This window comes from Somniosus microcephalus, chromosome 12 (assembly GCF_052327205.1).
Source record: "Somniosus microcephalus isolate GS21.2 chromosome 12, FLI_Smic_1.0, whole genome shotgun sequence".
NCBI classification, from domain to species: Eukaryota; Metazoa; Chordata; class Chondrichthyes; order Squaliformes; family Somniosidae; genus Somniosus; species Somniosus microcephalus.
In genome coordinates, this window is record NC_140998.1 from 84,799,464 (window position 1) to 84,820,906 (window position 21,443).

General features: G+C 42.7%; 1 protein-coding gene across 2 annotated transcripts in view; it reads left to right on the forward strand.

Annotated features, from left to right (window-relative positions):
* The first annotated feature begins 493 nt into the window (after positions 1–493).
* Positions 494–21,443, forward strand: part of naa30 (N-alpha-acetyltransferase 30, NatC catalytic subunit) — a 51,698-nt gene continuing 30,748 nt past the window's right edge. The window contains exons 1-2 of one of the 2 annotated variants that reach the window (XM_086003258.1): positions 494–1,585; positions 10,402–10,728. In XM_086003258.1, the coding sequence (XP_085859384.1) occupies positions 848–1,585; positions 10,402–10,713 (1,050 nt within the window). In that variant the 5' untranslated portion in view covers positions 494–847 and the 3' untranslated portion in view covers positions 10,714–10,728. Of the gene's footprint in view, positions 1,586–10,401; positions 10,729–21,443 lie in introns of those variants that run through there. The other variant, XM_086003257.1, reaches the window with a different exon arrangement.

Sequence of the window (21,443 nt, forward strand, 5' to 3'; positions counted from 1 at the left end):
AATACCCTACTTGATTGTTGACAGATATTAAGAGATATACAACAGCACAACGCACGAACCACACGACCAAGAAAGAAAAAGCTCAGCAGACGCGATTGCCGATGGGGCACCTGCATCAAGTGAAGGTTTTACGCATGTCACGAGCAGCAGCCTCCGCAGGCCAAACCCACACAGAAAGCTGAATAAAGGACAGAAACAGTCGACAGGTCAGGGCAGCCTGGGTGGGGAAAGGAAGGTGGTGGGGCGAGAAGGGATAGTGAACGTTTCAGGTCAATGACCTTTGGTCAGAAGCACACGGACGCCTGCTTTTGCCTCACGGGGGGGCGGCCGGTTGAAGACGGTTATTTTTTTAAATCGGTATATTCCCCGGTCTGCCGCACAAACGCCGTCAAAACCCCGAGCGCTTCATCCGCCCTCACGCTCAGTCGGTCAAAGGTCAACGTCGCAAAAAGTTAATAAAGGCGAAGAGGCCGGTGTTGTTTACGACGGCCGTGACGTCTCCGGGGGCGGCCGGGCCGCGCGGCGTGTGTTTTACGGCAGTGCCTGGGTTGAGAGTGGAAACGGCCTCGAGTGACGGGTTGAGCGTCGCTGCCGCCTGGGCTCGGGTTTCTCGCAACTTTTACTTGCGCTCTCGCTCTCTTCCCCTATCGGTGAGGGTGTCGGGCTCCGCCTGACAGGCCCGGCCCGGCCCGGCCTGGTCTGGTCCGGTCCGCGGGATGTACGAGTGCTGAGGGCGGCGAGTCCCGTCCCCCACCCCACCCCCTCTCCTCTCCTCTGCCCCGGTTGGATCATTTTCTCTCTCGCTGATTTGCCCTCATGCTGTCGCTGCCTTCCTCCGCTCTGTAGAATGTCGGAGCTACCGCCCGGGCCTAGCGTGCTCTCCCCGCCCCCCGCTGAAATCTCACCCTTCCCCGCTGCTCTCAACCACTCCAGAGGCTACGGCCAGCTGCCCGAGCCGCATCCCGGCGGGGAGGGGGAAGAAGCTGCTTTGCACGGGATGGGGCAGGAATGCGCCGAGGAAGTCGGGCCAAAAACGGCCAATAGTGTATTAACCTACCCGGAGACCAGTCGAGCCAAGAAGGGCGTCCTGCACCTCCACCACCACCACCAGCATCAACAGCGGGTACTGAACGGCTGCGTTATCCTCAACCCCGAGCTCCACTACAAGGCGGATCGCAAAGGCCGGCTGTCCTGCCCCGAGGGCGACGCCGACTTTAACGCGGGACTGTCACTGCCCGAAGGCGGCAGGAGGAAACCCGACGCCAATTACTGGGAGAGTCCCAGCGTGAACCATGCCAACCAAAGGACTGCCGAGGCCGACACTCACAACTCCAGGGATGGACTCGATCGGATTGGTATCAGCCTAGATGATGAAGACCAGTCCCGCCTGGCCGCCTCGGTAGCCGCTTGTAGTTTGCACCCGCAGCTAGAGCCCGACACGAACGACAGGATACGATATGTTGGCTATGAGTCGGAGTTGCAAATGCCAGATATAATGAGGTTGATCACGAAAGATTTGTCTGAACCTTATTCCATATATACCTATAGATATTTTATTCACAACTGGCCGCAGCTTTGTTTTCTGGTAAGTGTGGTTGGGGGAAGGGGGTATGTGTTAAATGCATCTATTAAGCGTCACTACATCGTTTCTGATCTCGTTCCTTATAGTCAGGCCAAGGAACCGTGAATGACATGTCTATACACTAAGAATATTTTAGTCAAGCTTTAGTGCTTTGTTAAAACATTAAAACTTTATAGGTTTAATGATATTAATAGAAAATCCTATGTAATGCCTTGAATGTACCATCTCTTTCGCAAGGACTAAATATCAATTGCAAAAATGTCACTTTGCCATAAAGTACTGCATGGTGATACCCACACTTTCAGTTGCTGTCAGTAATTGTCATGTTAATGAGTGCAGTTTTATTTTTCTGTAAGCATCTGGGCTTTGAGAACTTTCATTGCAAAAGAATGAATTTGTCTTGCTATTTATTGTCTTCAGTGTGATGAATAACCTTGACTTTGTAGTTCTGTTTAAAGTGAAAGACTAAATGAAAAGTTCAGCGGTCTTGCAGGCTTGTGATAAAATCCATTGAAATCCTGTTGTATGAAATGGACAAAAAGTTCTGTATCACTAGACTTACATTTGATACATTGGCACATTTTATTGAATGGTAACACTAATTTTAGCATGTTTTTAATACCGCATGTTTTAAGCGTCCTTCTGCATGTTTTGAGTTGCTCTCGTTACTACAGATATAACTAATAATGTGAAAAATCATTTCAGTCTTCAGCATTTCTGTTTTACCTGAAACACAGCATGAACAGTAGAAATGGTTTGAATGTTTGATTCAATGTAAATACATATTTAAAATCTTCTCATTAGTGACTAAGGAATGAAGTGTTTTTCTTGTTCTATATAACAAACCATAAGTGTGGTACTGCTTCCACATTGCCTGAAAATGGCTGTTTTTCAAAAGTAGTGGCACAAAGAATATTTGTAGAATAATATTCAAAAATGATGAGATATTTATTTTAACGGTTTTATTGTATAGAGAATATCAAAATACTCTCCTATTTGACTAGAATGTAAATGCTATACTTGTGTAGCTAAAAGCGGTGTGCCTTGTATTTATATTTTTTCATCTTGTTGTCCAGTGTTGTGTTCAAATTTTTATTTTTAATGGGTTTGGGAATCCATTGTTTTCTTTCACTTTCTTTGAGCTGAAACTGTCTTGCACCTGGTTACCTGGTGATTTAATGGCCTGGATTTTGCAGTGGTGATGACAGTGAAACTGTCAGCGTTTGCCATCATTACCCCTCTGAAACTAACTGTAACTTCAGGATTTAGTGCGTGCACAAGTAAAGGTGGAAATCCTGAAGTTGCGGTCAGTCATTCCCTGCTCCGCCACAGGCTGTGCTGTGGAACCCACCATAGCCGGCAATCAGTGAAATCACTTGAACTGACAAATTCCTCTTTTCCACCCTAATATCGCTGTTAAACACCCCATAAAAAGTTAAGCCTTGTTGAAAAAGGTGTAATTGGGATTTTAACAGCGTATTGACTGCCGAACAAGCGGTCCGGCCCTGAAAAACGAATTTTATGTTTGTGGAATGTCAAATTTCTCCATTATAAAAATTGCTAGGTTTTTTAAGTAACTTTTTAAAAAAGTTTTTGATATTTCAACTTCTACCATAACCCCATGTGTATGTCCCACTCTTTATTTTGCTCTCTGTAAAGTTCTTAAAAAATGATAAAAGCTGCTTTTCATTCCCTGCTTTGCTGTCTGAGAATTCTTCAATGTGATTGGCTGCTTAGACAGCTTGATGGCATCACTGCTGCTGTATGCTGGAGATCCCCTTTTGACAGCTCTACAATCAAATTGAGGTCAAGAAAGCTAAAGTTTTCGCCACAGCGATCACAAGATCTTTGTGAGAAGCTTTCTTCGAGGTCAGCGGCGATCAGCATCGCTTCGCCGCTGACTGCAAATTCTGGGCCCATAGAAGTGATACTGCACATAAATACCAACAAAAAAAAAGTCAGTAGCTACTAATTGCTCAGTGAGTAAATACATTACGTGATATACTATGAAAGATTCCAATTTTAAAAGGAATGTTCTCTGGATGGTACAGCCACATCCCTAGCTGACTAAAAAGATGGTGGGCCCCCTTGAACCATTGCACTCTTTGTGATGGTGCTCCCATAGTGGTGATGGGTAGAGTTCCATTATTTTGACCCAATAACAATAGTCTTTACAACTTGGTCACTTTAGAGGGCTTCAGAGTCAACTAAGTAGTGTGGGACTGTAATTACATGTAGGCCAGACCAGGTAGAGATGGCCGGTGTCGTGAGCCAGTTGAGTTTTTAATGACAGTTCAGCAGCTTCCATGGCTATTTTTAGTATCAGCCCACAAATTAAGATCTAGTGAATTCAATTTCACAAGTTGCTATTGGTAGGACTTGAACTTTTGGCATCTGGATTGTTAGTCAATTACCATAACCACTACACAATTATATCAATAAAGTTTGATCTATGGGCTAATAGATCTCTCTATTGTTCTGGCAAAGGGAGGGAGGAAAATCAGCCATTCCCATTGACTGATACCCATTTAGCCCTTTTGGAAAGTGCACTTGAGATTGGTTAAACACAGTGCCATGTTCAACCTCTGTTCCTCCTCCTACTCACTCCCACAACTGCACCATTGTCAAATCGCCTGCTTGCACATCAAGAGTAGTTATTTTGGTGAGAGAACAGACGGTGGCCTGTGCTGCCAGTTTCCCCAATTTTCTTTTTGCTCCCCTCTGTTGAAAGCAGATTCTTGCTGTACATCAGCATGCATCGCTTCCTGGAAGACAGGGGGAAGAACTTTGGAGAGGGGGATAGCTAGCAAAATAGTAATCACATTGGTTAGTGATTATCAACACCAGTAGTACTGTAAATCCAATGAATCCTTATTTGTCTGCTTAAAGGAAGATAAGAAACCTAATTTGCTTCTTTCCAAATCATTGTGCCACCCTGGGGCAGATGTAACTACTCATGGACTTGTGAACTAACTGATTTTAATGCTTTTATAAATTACCTTGGTCTTAAACAAATTATGCTACTAGCTTGGTGCATCACAAAACAAATGGTGGATTGTAAATTGAGATACGCATGTCTGTAAATTTTATAATACAAATTAATAGCACTTGCGTCAATGGACTGTCAGCATTCGCTGAAACAGACCGTAACTTCAGGATTTAGCGCATGCACAGATAAACATAGAAATCCTGAAGTTGCGGTCAGTCATTCACTTCACCGCCATAGGCTGCGCTGTGGAACTTCTTTTGTGTCCCCATAAAAAGACAGAAATGCTTCAATACTCTTAATGCTTTGTGCTGCCAAATTGGTCATATTTGCTGTGGCTTTTACCTCATCTCACCCCTCCATCCCTGGGTTCCATTTTAGTATTATTTTGGTATTGTGAAAGGACACAATGCTGTCAACTTTATAACAAAAATTCTAACTCTTGTATGATATTTACATCCAGGTTAGCTTGTTGCAAAGTTTAATTAATTTTGGGTTCTACCAGGGTGGAAATACCTTTTTTAATGTATCGAATTATTTTGCTGGTACAACGTGTTGACAACTTCCAGTTGATGTTGGCAAAAAATTTAATATATTCTATTGTACACTCAGCACAGAAGGAGGCCAATCAGCCTATCATGTCTGTGCCAGCTCTTTGAAAGAGCGATCCAATTAGTCCCACACTGCTCTTTCCCTGTAGCCCTGCAAATTTCTCCTTTCAAGTATATATCTAATTTCTTTGAAAGCTACTATTGTATCTGCTTCCACCACCCTTTCAGGAAGTACATTCTAGATCATAACTTGCTGCGTTTATATAAAAAAAACTACTCATTTTCCCCCAGATTCATGCTTCTAAAAAAAATTTAAAGCATTTCTTCCAATGCTTCCATGTCCTTGTGAATTAACAACTGTAACAAGTCTTAAAGCTAATTTGGAAATGTGAAATTTAGGTGCATTTTTAAAATCATGCTAATACAACCCAGATGTATGTATCACCTTATAACAATTCTACATAGACACCTTTTTAAGAAAATGCTTGTATTTATATAGCACCTTTCATGCCCTCAGGCTTCCCTAAAGTGCTTTACAGCCAATTAATTACTTTTTAAAGTGTATACAAATATGGCAGCCAGTTGCGCACAGCGAGATCCCACAAACAGCAAGTGAGGTAAATGGCCAGTTAATCTGTTCTGATGGTGTTCTTTGAAGGATGACTGTTGGTCAGGAGAACTCCTTGCTCATCTTTGGAAAAAGCATCATGGGGTCTTTTGCATCCACCTGAACTGGCAGATAGAACATCAGTTTAATGTCTCATGTGAAAGACCACACCTCAGAGTGCAGTACTTCATCAGTATGCTGGAGTGGGGCTTGAACTTGCAGTCTTCTCACTCTAGGCGAGAGTGCTAGCATTGAACCAGGTTCATTTTGTGCGTATTCTGATATGTAATAAAAAAAGACCTTTGCTGTTGAAAGCGCATGCAATTGCATCTTAAGCTGCTTAAGGGTCTTCAACTCGTACTGTTGAACATAAGAACATAAGAAATAGCAGCAGCAATAGGTCACTTGGCCCCTCGAGCCTGCTCCGCCATTCAATAAGATCATGGCTGATCTAGGGCTCAAAGCCACATCCCTGCCTGCTCCCCATAACCCTTCACTCCCTTATCTTGCAAAAATTTGTCGATCTTCACCTTGCATGTATTTAATGACCCAGTCTCCCCAGCTCTCTGGGGCAGAGAATTCCACAGATTTACGACCCTCAGAGGAGAAATTCCTCCTCATCTCGGTTCTAAAAGGGCGACCCTTTATTCTAAAACTGTGCCCCCGCGTTCCAGATTTCCCCACGAGGGGAAACATCCTCTCTGCATCTACCTTGTCGAGCCCCCTCAGTATTTTATGTTTCAATAAGATCACCCCTCATTCTTCTAAATTCCAGTGATTTTAGGCCCAGCCTGCTCAATCTTTCCTCATAAGTCAACCCCCTCATCTCTAGAATTAACCTAGTGAATCGTCTCTGAACTGCCTCCCATGCAAGTATATCCTTCTTTAAATAAGGAGACCAAAACTGTACGCAGTACTCAAGGTGTGGTCTCACCAATACCCTGTACAGTTGTAGCAGGACTTCCCTGCTTTTGTACTCCAACCCCCTTGCAATAAAGGCCAACATTCCATTTGCCTTTTTGATTACTTGCTGTACCTGCATGCTAACTTTTTGTGTTTCATGCACAAGGACCCCCAGGTCCCTCTGAACTGTAGCATTTTGTAATCTCTCCATTTAAATAATAGTTTGCTTTTTTATTTTTCCTGCCAAACTGGATAACCTTGCACTTTCCCACATTATACTCCATCTGCCAGATGTTTGCCCACTCACTTAGCCTGTCTATATCCCTTTGCAGGTTCTTTGAGTCCTCTGCACAACTTGCTTTCCCACCCATCTTTGTATCATCTGCAAACTTGGCTACATTTCACTCGGTCCCTTTGTCCAAGTCATTAATGTAGATTGTAAATAGTTGAGGCCCCAGCACCGATCCCTGTGGCACCCCACTAGTTACCGCTTGCCAACCGGAAAATGACCCATTTATCCAGACTCTCTGCTTTCTGTTAGTTAGCCAATTCTCTATCCATGCTAATATATTACCCCCAATTCCATGAGCGCTTATCTTATGCAGTAACATCTTATGTGGCACCTTATCAAATGCCTTCTGGAAATCTAAATACACCACATCCACTGGCTCACCTTTGTCCACCCTGCTCATTACATCCTCCAAGAACTCCAGCAAATTTGTTAAACATGGTTTCCCTTTCATAAAACCATGCTGACTCTGCTTGACTGCATTATGATTTTCCAAATGCCCTGCTACTGCTTCCTTAATGAAGGACTCCAGCATTTTCCCAACGACAGATGTTAGGCTAACTGGTCAAAAGTTTCCTGCTTTCTGTCTCCCTCCTTTCTTAAATAGGGGTGTTATTGGAAAACACAGCACACTTTGAAATTAAGGGAAAATGTACCATTGTGCCATCTGGGCTATGCAGAAATGGTATTCTGAGCCATACAGACCAGGAAGGGAATACATTTTGGAAGTAAGCATAGGGAAATAAAATGTATCTTTTAAATGGTAAGATCTTAATGGAACAGAGGGATTTCGATGTGCAGATGCACAGGATTCAATATCCACTGCTCCACCACTGGTGCAGTATGGCTGCAGTATGTATGATCTACAGGGTGCATTGTGACAATTCACCAAGGTTACTTTGACAATACCTCCTTCCCGTGACCTACCACCAGGAAAGATTAGAGCAGCAAGGTTGTGGGAACACCATCACCTCCAAGATGCACGCCATTCTGGCTTGCACATGCATTGCCATTCCTTTTGTTGTCACTGGGGCACAATTCTGGAATTCCCGACCTAACCCCATCATGGCAGCACCATCACCAGAAAGACTGAAGTGGTTCAAGAGGACGACCCACGAATACCTTGGAGCAACTAGGGATGGGCAATAACCACAGCCTTGCCAGCGGCACCCACATCCTGAGAAGGAAAAGGTGGCAGCAACAAGTGCATAAAGCCATAATAAGGCAATGTAATTCTAGATTTTATATTCAGAGGCACAGAATACAAAAACAGAGGTAATGGTGTTTCACCAGAATATTGCTAGGAATAAGAGATTGTTATTGTTTGAGAGAATCTCAGGCTGTTTTCACAAGCTGCGACGGTCAAGGGGTGTTAAAATTGTTCCCACTGGCTGGCCAGATGATAACAAGAGGGCACAAATTGAAGATAATTGCAACAGAATTAAAGGTCAGAAAAAATTCTTGCCCAGCAGATGGTTAGAATGTGGAAATCTCTGCCACAAAGTGTTGTTGAATCATAGTTCACAAGTTCTTTTAAAATTAAGTTATATAGTTGCTTGAAAGATGAATATTATAGGTTATGGATAGTGAGCAGGAGAATGGGATTAGTCTAGGTAGCTTGTGGAGAAAAAGAATACAGATCTGATGGACAAAATGCCCTGTTTCAGTCTCCTGATATTCTATGAAGATCCCAGTTCAATCTATTCGGTGTTGAGTTTGCTGATTATAGGGATGTTATAAGTGGCCCTGGGATAGAGAAGGTAAAGTTGACCTCACTTCCTACTCTTGATAGCTATATATAACAACAGATACTGGAATTGGATGTGTGGACATTGGTTGAAGATTGGATTGGATGTCCCTCACCACTGGGTGCCCTAGCAAGGCTCGCACTTCAATAGTAATTGGGACATAAGCACATAACATAAGAACATAAGAAGTAGGAGCAGGAGTAGGCCATACGGTCCCTCGGGCCTGCTCCGCCATTCAATAGGATTATGGCTGATCTGAACCTAGACTCACGTCCACTTCCCTGCCCGCTCCCCGTAACCCCTAATTCCCTTATCAGCTAGGAAACTGTCTATCTCCGTTTTAAATTTATTTAATGTCGCAGCTTGCACAGCTCTCTGAGGTAGCAAATTCCATAGATTTACTACCCTCTGAGTGAAGAAGTTTCTCCTCATCTCAGTTTTGAAAGGGCAGCCCCTTATTCTAAGATTATGCCCCCTAGTTCTAGTCTCACCCATCAGTGGAAACATCCTCACCGCATCCACCCGATCAAGCCCCCTCACAATCTTGTATGTTTCGATAAGATCGCCTCTCATTCTTCTGAATTCCAATGAGTAGAGGCCCAACCTACTCAACCTTTCCTCATAAGTCAACCCCCTCATTTCCGGAATCAACCGAGTGAACCTTCTCTGAACTGCCTCGAGAGCAAGTATATCTTTTCTTAAATATGGAAACCAAAACTGTACGCAGTATTCCAGGTGTGGCCTCACCAGTACCCTGTATAACTGAAGCAAGACTTCCCTGCTTTTACACTCCATCCCCCTTGCAATAAAAGCCAAGATTCCATTGGCCTTCCTGATCACCTGCTGTACCTGCATACTAACTTTTTGTGTTTCATGCACCAGGACCCCCAGATCCCTTTGTACTGTAGCACTTTGCAGTTTCTCTCCATTTAGATAGTAACTTGCTCTTTGATTTTTTTCTGCCAAAGTGCATAACCTCACACTTTCCAACATTATATTCCATCTGCCAAATTTCTGCCCACTCACTTAGCCTGTCTATGTCCTTTTGCAGGTTTTTTATGTCCTCCTCACTCACTGCTTTCCCTCCCATCTTTGTATCGTCAGAAAACTTGGATATGTTGCACTCGGTCCCTTCCTCCAAATCGTTAATATAGATTGTAAAGAGTTGGGGTCCCAGCACTGACCCCTGCGGAACACCACTAGTTACTGATTGCCAGCCCAAGAATGAACCATTTATCCCAACTCTCTGTTTTCTGTTAGAAACATAGAAACATAGAGATAGGAACAGGAGTAGACCATTCGGCCCTTCGAGCCTGCTCCGCCATTCAATGAGATCATGGCTGATCTTCGTCTGAGATCATAGCTGATCTTACCAGTTCAGTACCCCGTCCCCGCCTTTTCTCCGTAACCCTTAATCCCCTTAGCCTTCAGAAATATATCCAATTCTCTCTTGAAAATATTTATTGAATTAGCCTTCACAGCCCTCTGTGGCAGGGAATTCCACAGGCTCACCACTCTTTGAGTGAAGAAATTCTTCCTCATCTCTGTTTTAAATGATTTGCCCGCTATTTTTAGACTGTGGCCCCTGGTTCTGTGCTCCCCGGCCATTGGAAACATTCTCTCTGAATTCAGCCTGTCCAGGCCTGCCATAATTTTATATGTTTCGATGAGATCCCCTCTCAATCTTCTAAACTCCAGTGAGTACAAGCCCAAACTATTTAATCTCTCTTCGTAGGTCATTCCCGCCATTCCAGGTATCAGCCTGGTGAATCGCCGTTGCACTCTTTCCATGGCAAGAACATCCTTCCGCAGATGGGGCGACCAAAACTGTACACAATACTCCAGATGCGGTCTCACCAGCACCTTGTACAGCTGTAGTAAGGTATCCCTATTCCTATACTCGAACCCCCTTGATATGAAGGCCAACATACCATTTTCCTTCTTAATCGCCTGTTGCACCTGCATGCTCTCCTTCAGTGACTGGTGCACAAGAACACCCAGGTCCCTCTGCACTTCCCCATCTCCCAATCTATTGCCATTTAGATAATAATCTACCCTCCTGTTTTTACCCCCAAAGTGGATAACCTCGCATTTATCCACATTATAGTGCATCTGCCACGTATCCGCCCATTCCCCCAACCTGTCCAAATCGCACTGTAGCCTCCTGACATCCTCATCAGAGCCCACCCCTCCTCCTAGTTTAGTGTCGTCAGCGAATTTGGAAATATTGCATCCAATTCCCTGATCCAGATCATTTATATATATTGTGAACAGCTGGGGTCCCAGGACAGATCCTTGCGGCACCCCGCTGGTCACTGCCTGCCACTCCGAAAACGAGCCGTTTATTCCAACTCTCTGTTTTCTATCCGCCAGCCAGTTCTCTATCCACGTTAATACTTTGCCCCCAATTCCATGAGCCTTAATTTTGCATGATAATCTTTTGTGTGGAACCTTATCGAAGGCTTTCTGGAAGTCAAGGTACACCACATCCACTGGCTCTCCCCCATCTATTTTACCAGTTACTTCCTCAAAAAATTCCAGCAGATTAGTCAAACACGATTTACCCTTTGTAAATCCATGTTGACTCTGTCCGATCCTTTCCCCATTTGTCAAGTGCTCCGCTATTTTATCCTTAATAATGGACTCTAGCATTTTGCCCACAACCGATGTAAGGCTTACTGGTCTATAATTCCCTGCTTTCTCTCTACCCCCCTTTTTAAATATTGGGGTAACATTAGCTACCCTCCAATCCACGGGTACTGTTCCCGAGTCAATGGAGTTCCGGAAGATGATCCTTAGAGCATCTGCTATCTCCAGGGCCACCTCCTTAAGTACCCTAGGATGTAGTTTATCAGGCCCCGGGGATTTGTCGGCCTTCAGTCCCCTCAACTTACCCAACACCATATCCCTAGAGATACTAATTTCTGTCAGCTCCTCCCTCTCATTAGTCCCTATGTTTGCCGATATTCCTGGGAGGTTATTTGTGTCCTCCTTTGTGAATACAGAACCAAAGTATGAGTTTAATTGGTCTGCCATTTCCTTATTCTCCATTATACTCCCGAATCGGACTGCAAGGGACCGACTTGGGATTTTACCAGTCTTTTCCTCCTGATATACCGATAAAAGCTTTTGCAGTCTGTCTTTATGTTTGCTGCAAGTTTACTTTCGTATTCTATTTTCCCCTTCCTGATTAATCCCTTTGTCCTCTTTTGCTGTATCCTGTACTGCCCCCAATCTTCCGGTCTGGTGCTTTTTTTTGCCAGTTGATATGCCCTTTTTTTATTTTATGCTGTCCCTAATTTCCCTCGTTATCCACGGTTGAGTCACCTTTTTAGGTTTATTTTTATGCCAAACCGGTATAAACATGTTCTGGAATTCTTCCATTCTATCTTTGAATGCTTGCCATTGTCTATCCACTGTCAATCCCCCCAGAAACACCACCCAATCAATCTTACCCAATTCCCGTCTCATACCCTCGTAATTCCCTTTAGATAGCCAATCTTCCACCCATGCCAGTATATTACCCCCAATCCTGTGATTTTTTTTTAATCTTGTGCAGTAATCTTTTGTGTGGCACCTTGTCAAATGCCTTTTGGAAGTCCAAATACACCACATCCACTGGTTCCCCTTTATCCACCCTGTTTGTTACGTCCTCAAAGAATTCAAGCAAATTTGTCAAACATGACTTCCCCTTCATAAAACCATGCTGACTCTGTCCGATTAAATTATGCTTATCCAAATGTCCTGTTACTGCTTCCTTAATAATGGACTCCAACATTTTACCAACCACAGATGTTAGGCTAACTGGTCTATAGTTTCCAGCCTTTTGTCTACCTCCCTTTTTAAATAAGGGCGTTACATTAGCAGTTTTCCAATCTGCTGGGACCTTTCCTGAATCCAGGGAGTTTTGGAAAATTACCACCAATGCATCTGCAATCCCTACCGCTACTTCTCAAGACCCTAGGATGTAAGCCATCAGGTCCAGGGGATTTATCCGCCTTAAGTCCCATTATCTTACCAAGTACCATCTCCTTAGTGATTTTAATCGTGTTTAGCTCCTTCCCCCCCCCCCATAGCCCCCTGTTTTTTCAGTGTTGGGATATTTTTAGTGTCCTCTACTGTAAAGACTGATACAAAATATTTGTTCAGCGTTTTTGCCATCTCCATGTTCCCCACTACTAATTTCCTGGTCTCGTCCTCTAAGGGACCAACATTCACTTCAGCCACCCTTTTTCTTTTTATATAACTGTAGAAACTCTTGCTATGTTTTTATATTTTTTGCTAGTTTACTTTCATAATCTATCTTCCCTTTCTTAATTAATCTTTTAGTTATTCTTTGCTGGCTTTTAAATGCTTCCCAATCTTCTATCCTCCCACTAGATTTGGCTACTTCATATGCCCTTGTTTTCAGTCGGATACTATCCTTTATTACTTTACTTAGCCACGGATAGCTGTCTTTTCTTTTACGCCCCTTTTTCCTCCGTGGAATATATTTTTCTTGAAAGTTGTGAAATATCTCCTTGAATGTACACCACTGCTCATGTACCGTCTTACACCTTAATCTATTTTCCCAGTCCACTTTAGTCAACTCTGCTCTCATACCTTCATAGTCTCCTTTATTTAAGCTTAGTACGCTGGTTTGAGATCCAACTCTCTCACCCTACAACTGAATTTGGAATTCAACCATGTTATGGCCACTCATTCCAAGGGGATCCTATACTAGGACATTTTTTATTAATTCTGTCTCATTACACAGGACCAGATCTAAGATTGTCTGCCCCCTGGTTTGTTCAGTAACACACTGCTCAAGGAACCCATCCCTAATGCACTCTATGAACTCTTCCTCAAGGCTGCCCTGCCCAATTTGATTTGCCCAGTCAATATGAAAGTTAAAATCTCCCATGATTATAGCTGTTCCCTTATTACAAGCCCCAACTATTTCCTGATTTATACTCCGACCAATAGAGTTGCAACTGTTAGGAGGCCTATAGACTACGCCCACTAGTGACTTTTTCCCCTTATTATTCCTTATCTCCACCCAAACTGTTTCACTATCCTGATCCTTTGACCCAATATCATTTCTCACTATTGCAGTGATTCCATCCTTTATTAACATAGCCACCCCACCTCCCTTTCCTTCCTGTCTGTCCTTCCTAATTGTCAAATACCTCTGGATGTTTAGTTCCCAGTCATGGTCACCTTGCAGCCATGTTTCTGTAATGGCCACCAGATCATACCCATGTGTAGTTATTTGTACCGTCAACACGTCTATTTTGTTACGAATGCTGCGTGCATTCAGATAAAGAACTTTTAAATATGTGTTGTGACAATTTATTCCTGCTTTTACCCCCTTTACTACTTTACCTTTATCTTTATATATTCTGTCCCTTCCTGACACGCTCTGGTTTTCAATTCCCCCACTGCTACCTTGCTCTACTGCCTTCTCCGCTGACATTTTTATTTTTCGCTCTCTTGAAACCTCCCCCCCACTAATTAGTTTAACGCCCTCTCTACAGCCCTAGAGGAATCAGAGGGTAGCTTCAGCTGTTAAATTGTACTGCGAGGGAGTTGGTGTCTTCACCGGGGGAGGAGCAAATATTGGAGCAAGAAGTTTTTTTTTTAAAGAAGTATACTGGGCCCCTCAATAATTTCAAGCAACAACAGAAAATGCTGACAACACTCGGATCAGGCTGTATCTTTGGAGAGTCGGAGGTAGGGTTAACCTTTCAGGTTGATGACCTTTTGTCAGAACCATCACTCAAATTTAAATCTGGAGGAAGGATGCTGTGCAAAGATTGTATTCATGCAAAAGGAATGATCTGACTCGATTTGTCCCAACAATTCAGAGCAAAGTTATGTGCAGATGTACAAGCTCGCAAAAGATTCTGACCAAAAATAAACCTTCAATGTTGGAGTACAAGCCGATTCATCTTTGTGTAAACCTAAATAGATTCAAAGGTATTTGGTAGGTTCCAATTGCATATGGGGATATTACTGATATTCAGAGTGAACATGCACTCCTGTAATATCATTCTTCTTGTATTGAAAAGTGAGCCATGCATTTATAGTGAAACATATTGGAAACTCGTGGCAATTAGAATTTATGTGATACAAATTAAAATTCAGTACTAGTTATTTTCAGCCTTTCGGGAGTACCTGGTTTATCTTTTGTGAATGCACTCCGTAAAGCTGTATATTACATTTTCTGTTTGTGATTTAGTCATTGTTTTACAAATCAAATTGTAAACCACATCTTTTAGGAGTAATTCAAAGGTGTGTTTTTTACTGACGGGAGCAATATCAACAATGAATGTTTTGTCAAGAGTTACATTTGAGGGTGCTATTCTCTCAATGACATTCTATTTTAATAGTCTCCAAAATTTTAAAAACTAAATGATGCACCATAAGGGACCACAAAGATTCACTGATTTGTGAAGGAAGTATTTCCTACAGAGAGAAGTGACCCGGTAGCACTGGCAGTTGAGCGCTCTCTTTCTAACAGCTGATCAAGTTTGAGCCCCAAGATTAATATATAGTTAAAAAATGTATTTTCCAACATTTTTTTCATCCAGACCAGTAAATGAAGTAACCTATTCTAGTTTGAAGTTTCAATTCCAGTTTTGTTCCAACTCTCTGCTCAGATAATTATCAGTTTAAAATTAAACATTCTACAGTCTGCTCACTGGTATTGATAATTCTGGAAATAACACTCCTATAGTGATGAGCAGCCTGCAAGGGCTGTCTCCATCTCCGCCTTTCTAATCTCCATTTCTGCCCAAGGTTCTCGTGTGCTTTGCATCATTCCCTGACTGACCAGGAAGTCATGAAGGTTGCTTCTAGGCTTTTGCCTGTTGATGTTGAGCCAGCTGCTATGAGGTGTATGAGTGTGGCCTAGTTTAACTACTTCTCCAGTATTCACTATCTCCAGTAGGGTTGTCATTAGCCTCTGTTCTGAGGCCTACAATTATAGCTTGTTTGCTCTTGTTATTCAAATCATTAAATGCCAGGTCACTGAAAAATATTAGCTGTGTGTGTGGAGATATCTGTGTACTGGACTAACTTTTCTGATGAAGGTTATGTGGAAGGAAGGAAAAGATAACTAAAGAACAAACTCCAATCCAGCAAGAGTAGTGTAGAATGGGTAACAAATGAGACCTGACCGTATTATTGTTGAACCAGCATCACACAAATGAATCTATACCCAGTTCCTCTCTTTTCCCCCCTCCCCCCCCCCGGGCCACACTGCCCATGTATCGTTACTAGTTAATCTGGTCTTTTCATACCATGCAACACAAACTTTCCTACTTTGGCTGTAGTCAGCATTTTGTCACTTGTTTCAAGACTGAAGTTTTATCATAGCAGACACCCGTCGGTCTTCAAATTGTACCACATGAGATTTTAGCAGTGATGCACAGGATACCACCACGGTTGGAAAGAGTAGGAGTAAAGGCAAAGTAAATTATGATGTCGTAACTTGAATGGGACTATGATTGTAGCTGGCAGAGAAGGCTGAGGGAGAGTGAGTTCTATAGTTTTGAGGTAATGAAAACTGAGTTAGAGCTGGAAACAGTATAGCAAGTCTTCATTTCAACAGAGCGAGGATGCAGGAAGATGGAAGAAAAGTATTCAGGTTATGTATTTGCATCTCAGAAGGACAATAGGGAAATGCTTAGAGGAGCACTGCCTATAATGCTAGTGATAAAATAGAGATATGGTTGTGATGAATCGATCAAGAGGTTGGTGGCCATTGTCGAGAGAAGGGTCATCGAGTGATGATGAGCTTTTGCTTATAGCTTGTCCAAGAATGTCAGAGATTTAAGAGCAGCTCCAGATATGGGAGTGGTGTTTTAGTTTTGGAGGACTTGGGTCTTATTGACTGTTGTTGAGGGGAGAAGTGGAGTTTGGCACAAAAGAGGAAACTAGAGATCTCGCAGGCAGCTTGGGTAACAACAGTAGATTTGCACTATTAGTGGTAAATTGATTTCGTTTCACCCCGGCACTGTAGCTACAGCATAAATGTAGCTTCCATCTGGGATCACGGGCCCAACCTGACACCGAAGCAAAGAGGACCAAGATTTTTCTGAAGGAAACTACTCCATTGCTTGGGCCTTGATTCCTGAAGTACACTCCACAGTTTGATGCTGAACTTGTGTGAATGTACCATAGAACCTACAGTTGGTTGAGATAATGGCCGTGACGTTGTGGCAAAATATATTCACTGTATTGGAATTTCATATGGAAGAAGCTTCTCGCATTAGACTTTGTAAATTGTAACAAATCTAAGTCCAGTTTGTTTTTAGTTTCTATTATGTTGACAGATAAACAGCTTTTTATATCAGTAATTAGTCCTTGTGTCCCGTGACTCAAGGGTCTCCCATTGAACAAAGTCAATTTTTGTCATTGTACTCTTGCTCAATTATTATTTGCCATTTAAAGCAATGACTTAATTAGGATTAAATTGCACTAGCCTCTGAACCAAAATGTGTAACAATCCAGGGTTTTGTGGTACTGTGCCCAAAAGTTCCCATAACTATTCTTGGCCAGAGCACTAGGTGGAGCATCCATGCTGGGAGCCTTTCACCTCCAGGAATAACTTACTACCTGTATAATGCTCAGCACCTGCATATAATTAATGTCTACTTGTGTAGCTACAGCTGGACTAGTCAGTGGAGAAAATGGAATACATTTTGAAGAACCTTTGGATATGGTTTTAGAATGGGCTTTTTCCAGAGTTAAGTAGTACAAGTAGACTTAAATTCCTATAACTATTGGTCTTTATAATTAATTTGTTCTATTTATGGCATATTTTAAATTAGAGACCCCTGTGCCGCTTGCTTTTTGCTGTGACCCCCAACTGCTCGTGAGTCAACTAAAAAGCTTCTCGGATAATCGTCGCTGTTCCTTTGCACCACTTGCCTACTGCCGCTCCTTCTATGTTGCCTTCAGCGTATCTCCTCCTTTTGCAGTCTGCCCCATTGATCACAACATAATAAGGTTGAAGATAAAGATTGAGAAGGACATAAGTAAGACAAAGGCCAAAGTAATAAAATGGGGGGGGGAAAGCTGATTTTTAAGGGGATGAGAATGGAACTAGGGAAAGTAAACTGGAAAAATTTACTGACAGAAAAATAGCAGTGGGAAACATTTCAAACGGTGATCAAGTGTCCAGGAGAAATATATCCCACTCAAAAGCAAGAACAATCTAGCCAGTTGTGATTTTCCTTTTGCTATTAAGTGTCTGTAGAATACTTTACTATTTCTTTGAAATTAAATTATCAAGGAATATAAAAAGAAATAGCAATATATTCTACAGACACATAATAACAAAAGAAAAATCAGGATAGATATAGGGCCACTAAAGGATACACACGATAAACTCACAGATAATAGCAAAATGGCAGAAATATTAAATAATTACTTTGCCTCAGTATTTATCAGAGACTAAAATGGTGGACATGACATTGGAAGAAGAGATCAAAACAGATATAAAGACATTTAAGATAGAGAGGGGGGAGATAATTGATAAACTAATCAAACTTAGAGAGGATAAAACCCCTGGTCCAGATAGATCGCATCAGCACATATATATTGTGATTCCTATATTTAAAAAGGAAGATAGAACAAGTTCAGGGAACTATAGACCAATTAGCTTAATGTCAGTTGAAGCAAAGATAATTAAATCCTTACTCAAAAGATGTAATAGAAAAACATCTAGAAAACTGAAAATATAATAGTACAGATTTCAAAAGGGGGTGGTCATGCTTGACCAACCTTATTGAATTCTTTTGAAGAAAAAAGGGTAGACAAGGGTAATGTAGTAGGCGTAATATATTTGACTTTCCAAAAGGCCTTCGATAAGGCCTCATAGTAGACTTATGAGTAAGACTCATGACTAATGTGAACTCTGGAGAATGGATAGAAAGCTGGCTGCAAAACAGAGAGTAGGGGTTAAAGGTAGTTACTCAAAAGGTGGGATGTGGTTCTCCTCAAGGATCAGTGCTGGGACCAGTTGTTCACCGTTTACATAAACGATTTGGACTCTGGAATCGGAAATACAATTTCAAAATTTGCAGACGACACCAAATTGGGTGGAGTAGTTAATACAGGGGAGGACTGCGAAAAAATACAAGACATTAATAAGCTTGCAGAATGGGCATGCAATTGACAAATGAACTGCAATATAGGCAAGTGTGAGGTGGTAGGAAGAATAAGGAGGCCTCATACTCTCTTTGGAAAATAAGTGTCTAAATGGGGTAGAGCAGAGGGATCGCGGGTACAGATACACAAATCACTAAAAGTAGCGACACAGGTTAATAAGACCATAAAAAAGAAACCAAGCACTGGGGTTCATTTATAGAGGCAGAGCATAAAAGTTATGTTCAACTTTATTGAATCTTGCTTAGATCACACTTGAGTACTGTGAACAGTTCTGGCCTCCCGTTTTATAAACAGGACATAGAGGCACTGGAGAAGATGCAAAAAAAGAATCATTAGAATGATACCAGAACTGAGGGGTTCTACCTATGAGGAAAGATTGAACAGGCTGGGGCTCTGTTCTCTAGAAAAGAGAAGACTGAGGAGGTGACCTAATACGAGGTCTAAGGTTATGAAAGGGTTTGATAGGGTAGATGTAGAGAAGATGTTTTCATTTGCAGAGGAGACCAGAACTAGGGGCAATAAATATAAGCGAGTCACTAAAATCCAATAGGGAATTGAGCAGAAACTTCTTTACTCAGAGAGTGGTTAGAATCTGGAACTCACTACCACAAGGAATAGTTGAGGTGACTAGCATAGATGCATTTACAGGGAAGCTAGATAAACACATGAGGTAGAAGGATATGTAGATGGGATTAGATGAAGAGGGGTGGGAGGAGGTTCATGTCGAGCATAAACACTGGCGTGGACCTGTTCGGCCGAATGGCCTGTTTCTGTGCTGTAAATGCTACTGTGTAATTCTCAGGTTTCCATCTGTGGTGCTTTCCCCAGTTTCAAAGTTCTCCCTGATGTTTCTGCTGCCACCATCTCAAACATCCTGCTTCCCTCGGATCCCTAAAACCACTCCCAAACTGTTCAAACCTTTTCTAACCAAAAGCGCACAGATACAGGAAAAGTCAGACACCGAGAAATTGGAGGCAGAATTGGAATTGAAATATCTGCTACTGCTGTTGTGCCTTCCCCAGATCCACTCGTTTTCTCAAACACAGATGCAGGAAGCCAGAGACATCAATTGTGCAATACAGATTTGGCAACCTAAAAAGACAAGTAGATATGGAATTAACACATGAGGCTAAGACATCTAAGATGCAGAGAGGGGAAGAAAGGGAGAGGTGGGCGGCAACAACAACTTGTATTTATATAGTGCTTTTAACGTAATAAAATGTCCCAAGGCACTTCACAGGAGCATTATCAAAAAAAAAAAAATTTGACACTGAGCCATACAAGGAGATGTTAGGGCAGATGGCTGAAAGCTTGGTCGAAGAGATAGGTTTTAAGGAGCGTTTTAAAGGAGGAACGAGAGGTGGGGAGATTTAAGGAAGGAATTCCAGAGCTTAGGACCTAGGCAGCTGAAGGCACGACTGCCAATGGTGGAGCAATTAACATCGGGGATGTTCAAAAGGCCAGATTAGGCAGAGCGCAGAGGTCTAGGGGGATTATAGGGCTGAAGGAGATTAGAGATAAGGAGGGGCGAGGCCATGGAGGGAATTGAAAACAAGGATGTGAATTTTAAAATCGCAGCGTTGCTTAACTGGGAGCCAATGGAGGTCAGCAAGCACAGGTGAGATGGGCAAGTGGGACTTGGTGCGAGTTATGACACGGGTGGCAGAGTTTTGGATGGTCTCCAGTTTATGGAGGGTAGAACTAGGGAGTCCGGCCAGGAGTGTGTTGGAATAGTCAAGTCTAAAGGTGATAAAGGACGGATGAGAATTTCGGCAGCAGATAAGTTGAGGTAAGGGCAGAGATGGGCAATATTACAAAGGTGGAAATGGGTGGTCTTAGTGATATGATGACTGAGTTGGGAAGCTCAGTTCGTAATCAAATATGACACCAAGGCTGTGAACAGACTTGGTCAGCCTTAGCCACTTGCCCAGGAGAGAGATCGAATCAGTGGAAAGGGAGCTGAGTTTGTGGCGTGAAGCGAAGACAATAGCTTCAGTCTTCCTGATATTTAATTGGAGGAAATTTCTACTCCAGTGCTGGATGTCGGACAAATGGTCTGATAGTATAGAGACGATGGAGGGTTCAAGAGAGGTGGAGGAGAGGTAGGGCTGGGTATCATCAGCATACATGTGAAAAGTCACGTCGTGTCGCCGGTTGATGTCACCGAGGGGCAGCATGTAGATGAGAAATAGGAGGGGGGCCAAGGATAGATTCGTGTGGGGACATCAGAGGTGACTGTGTGGGATTGGGAAGAGAAGCCACTGCAGGTGATTCTATGGTTGCGGCTGGAAAGATGGGAATGAAACCAGGTGAGTACAGTCCCATCCAGCTGGATGAGTGGAGAGGCGTTGGAGCAGAATTTTGTGGGTCACCCGTATCAAAGGCTGCAGACAGATCCAGAAGGATGAGAAGGGATAGTTTGCCGATGTCATTTGGTAAGAGCCGTTTCAGTACTGTGGTGGGGGCGGAAGCCTGATTGGAGGGATTCAAACAAGGAGTTATGGGAAAGATGGGCATGGATTTGGGAGGCAGATAAAGATAGGGCAAAGGAAAAGACAAGTCTACAAGAGAGAATAACAGCAATCTCAGACATAGACAAATAACTACACATCATCAAAG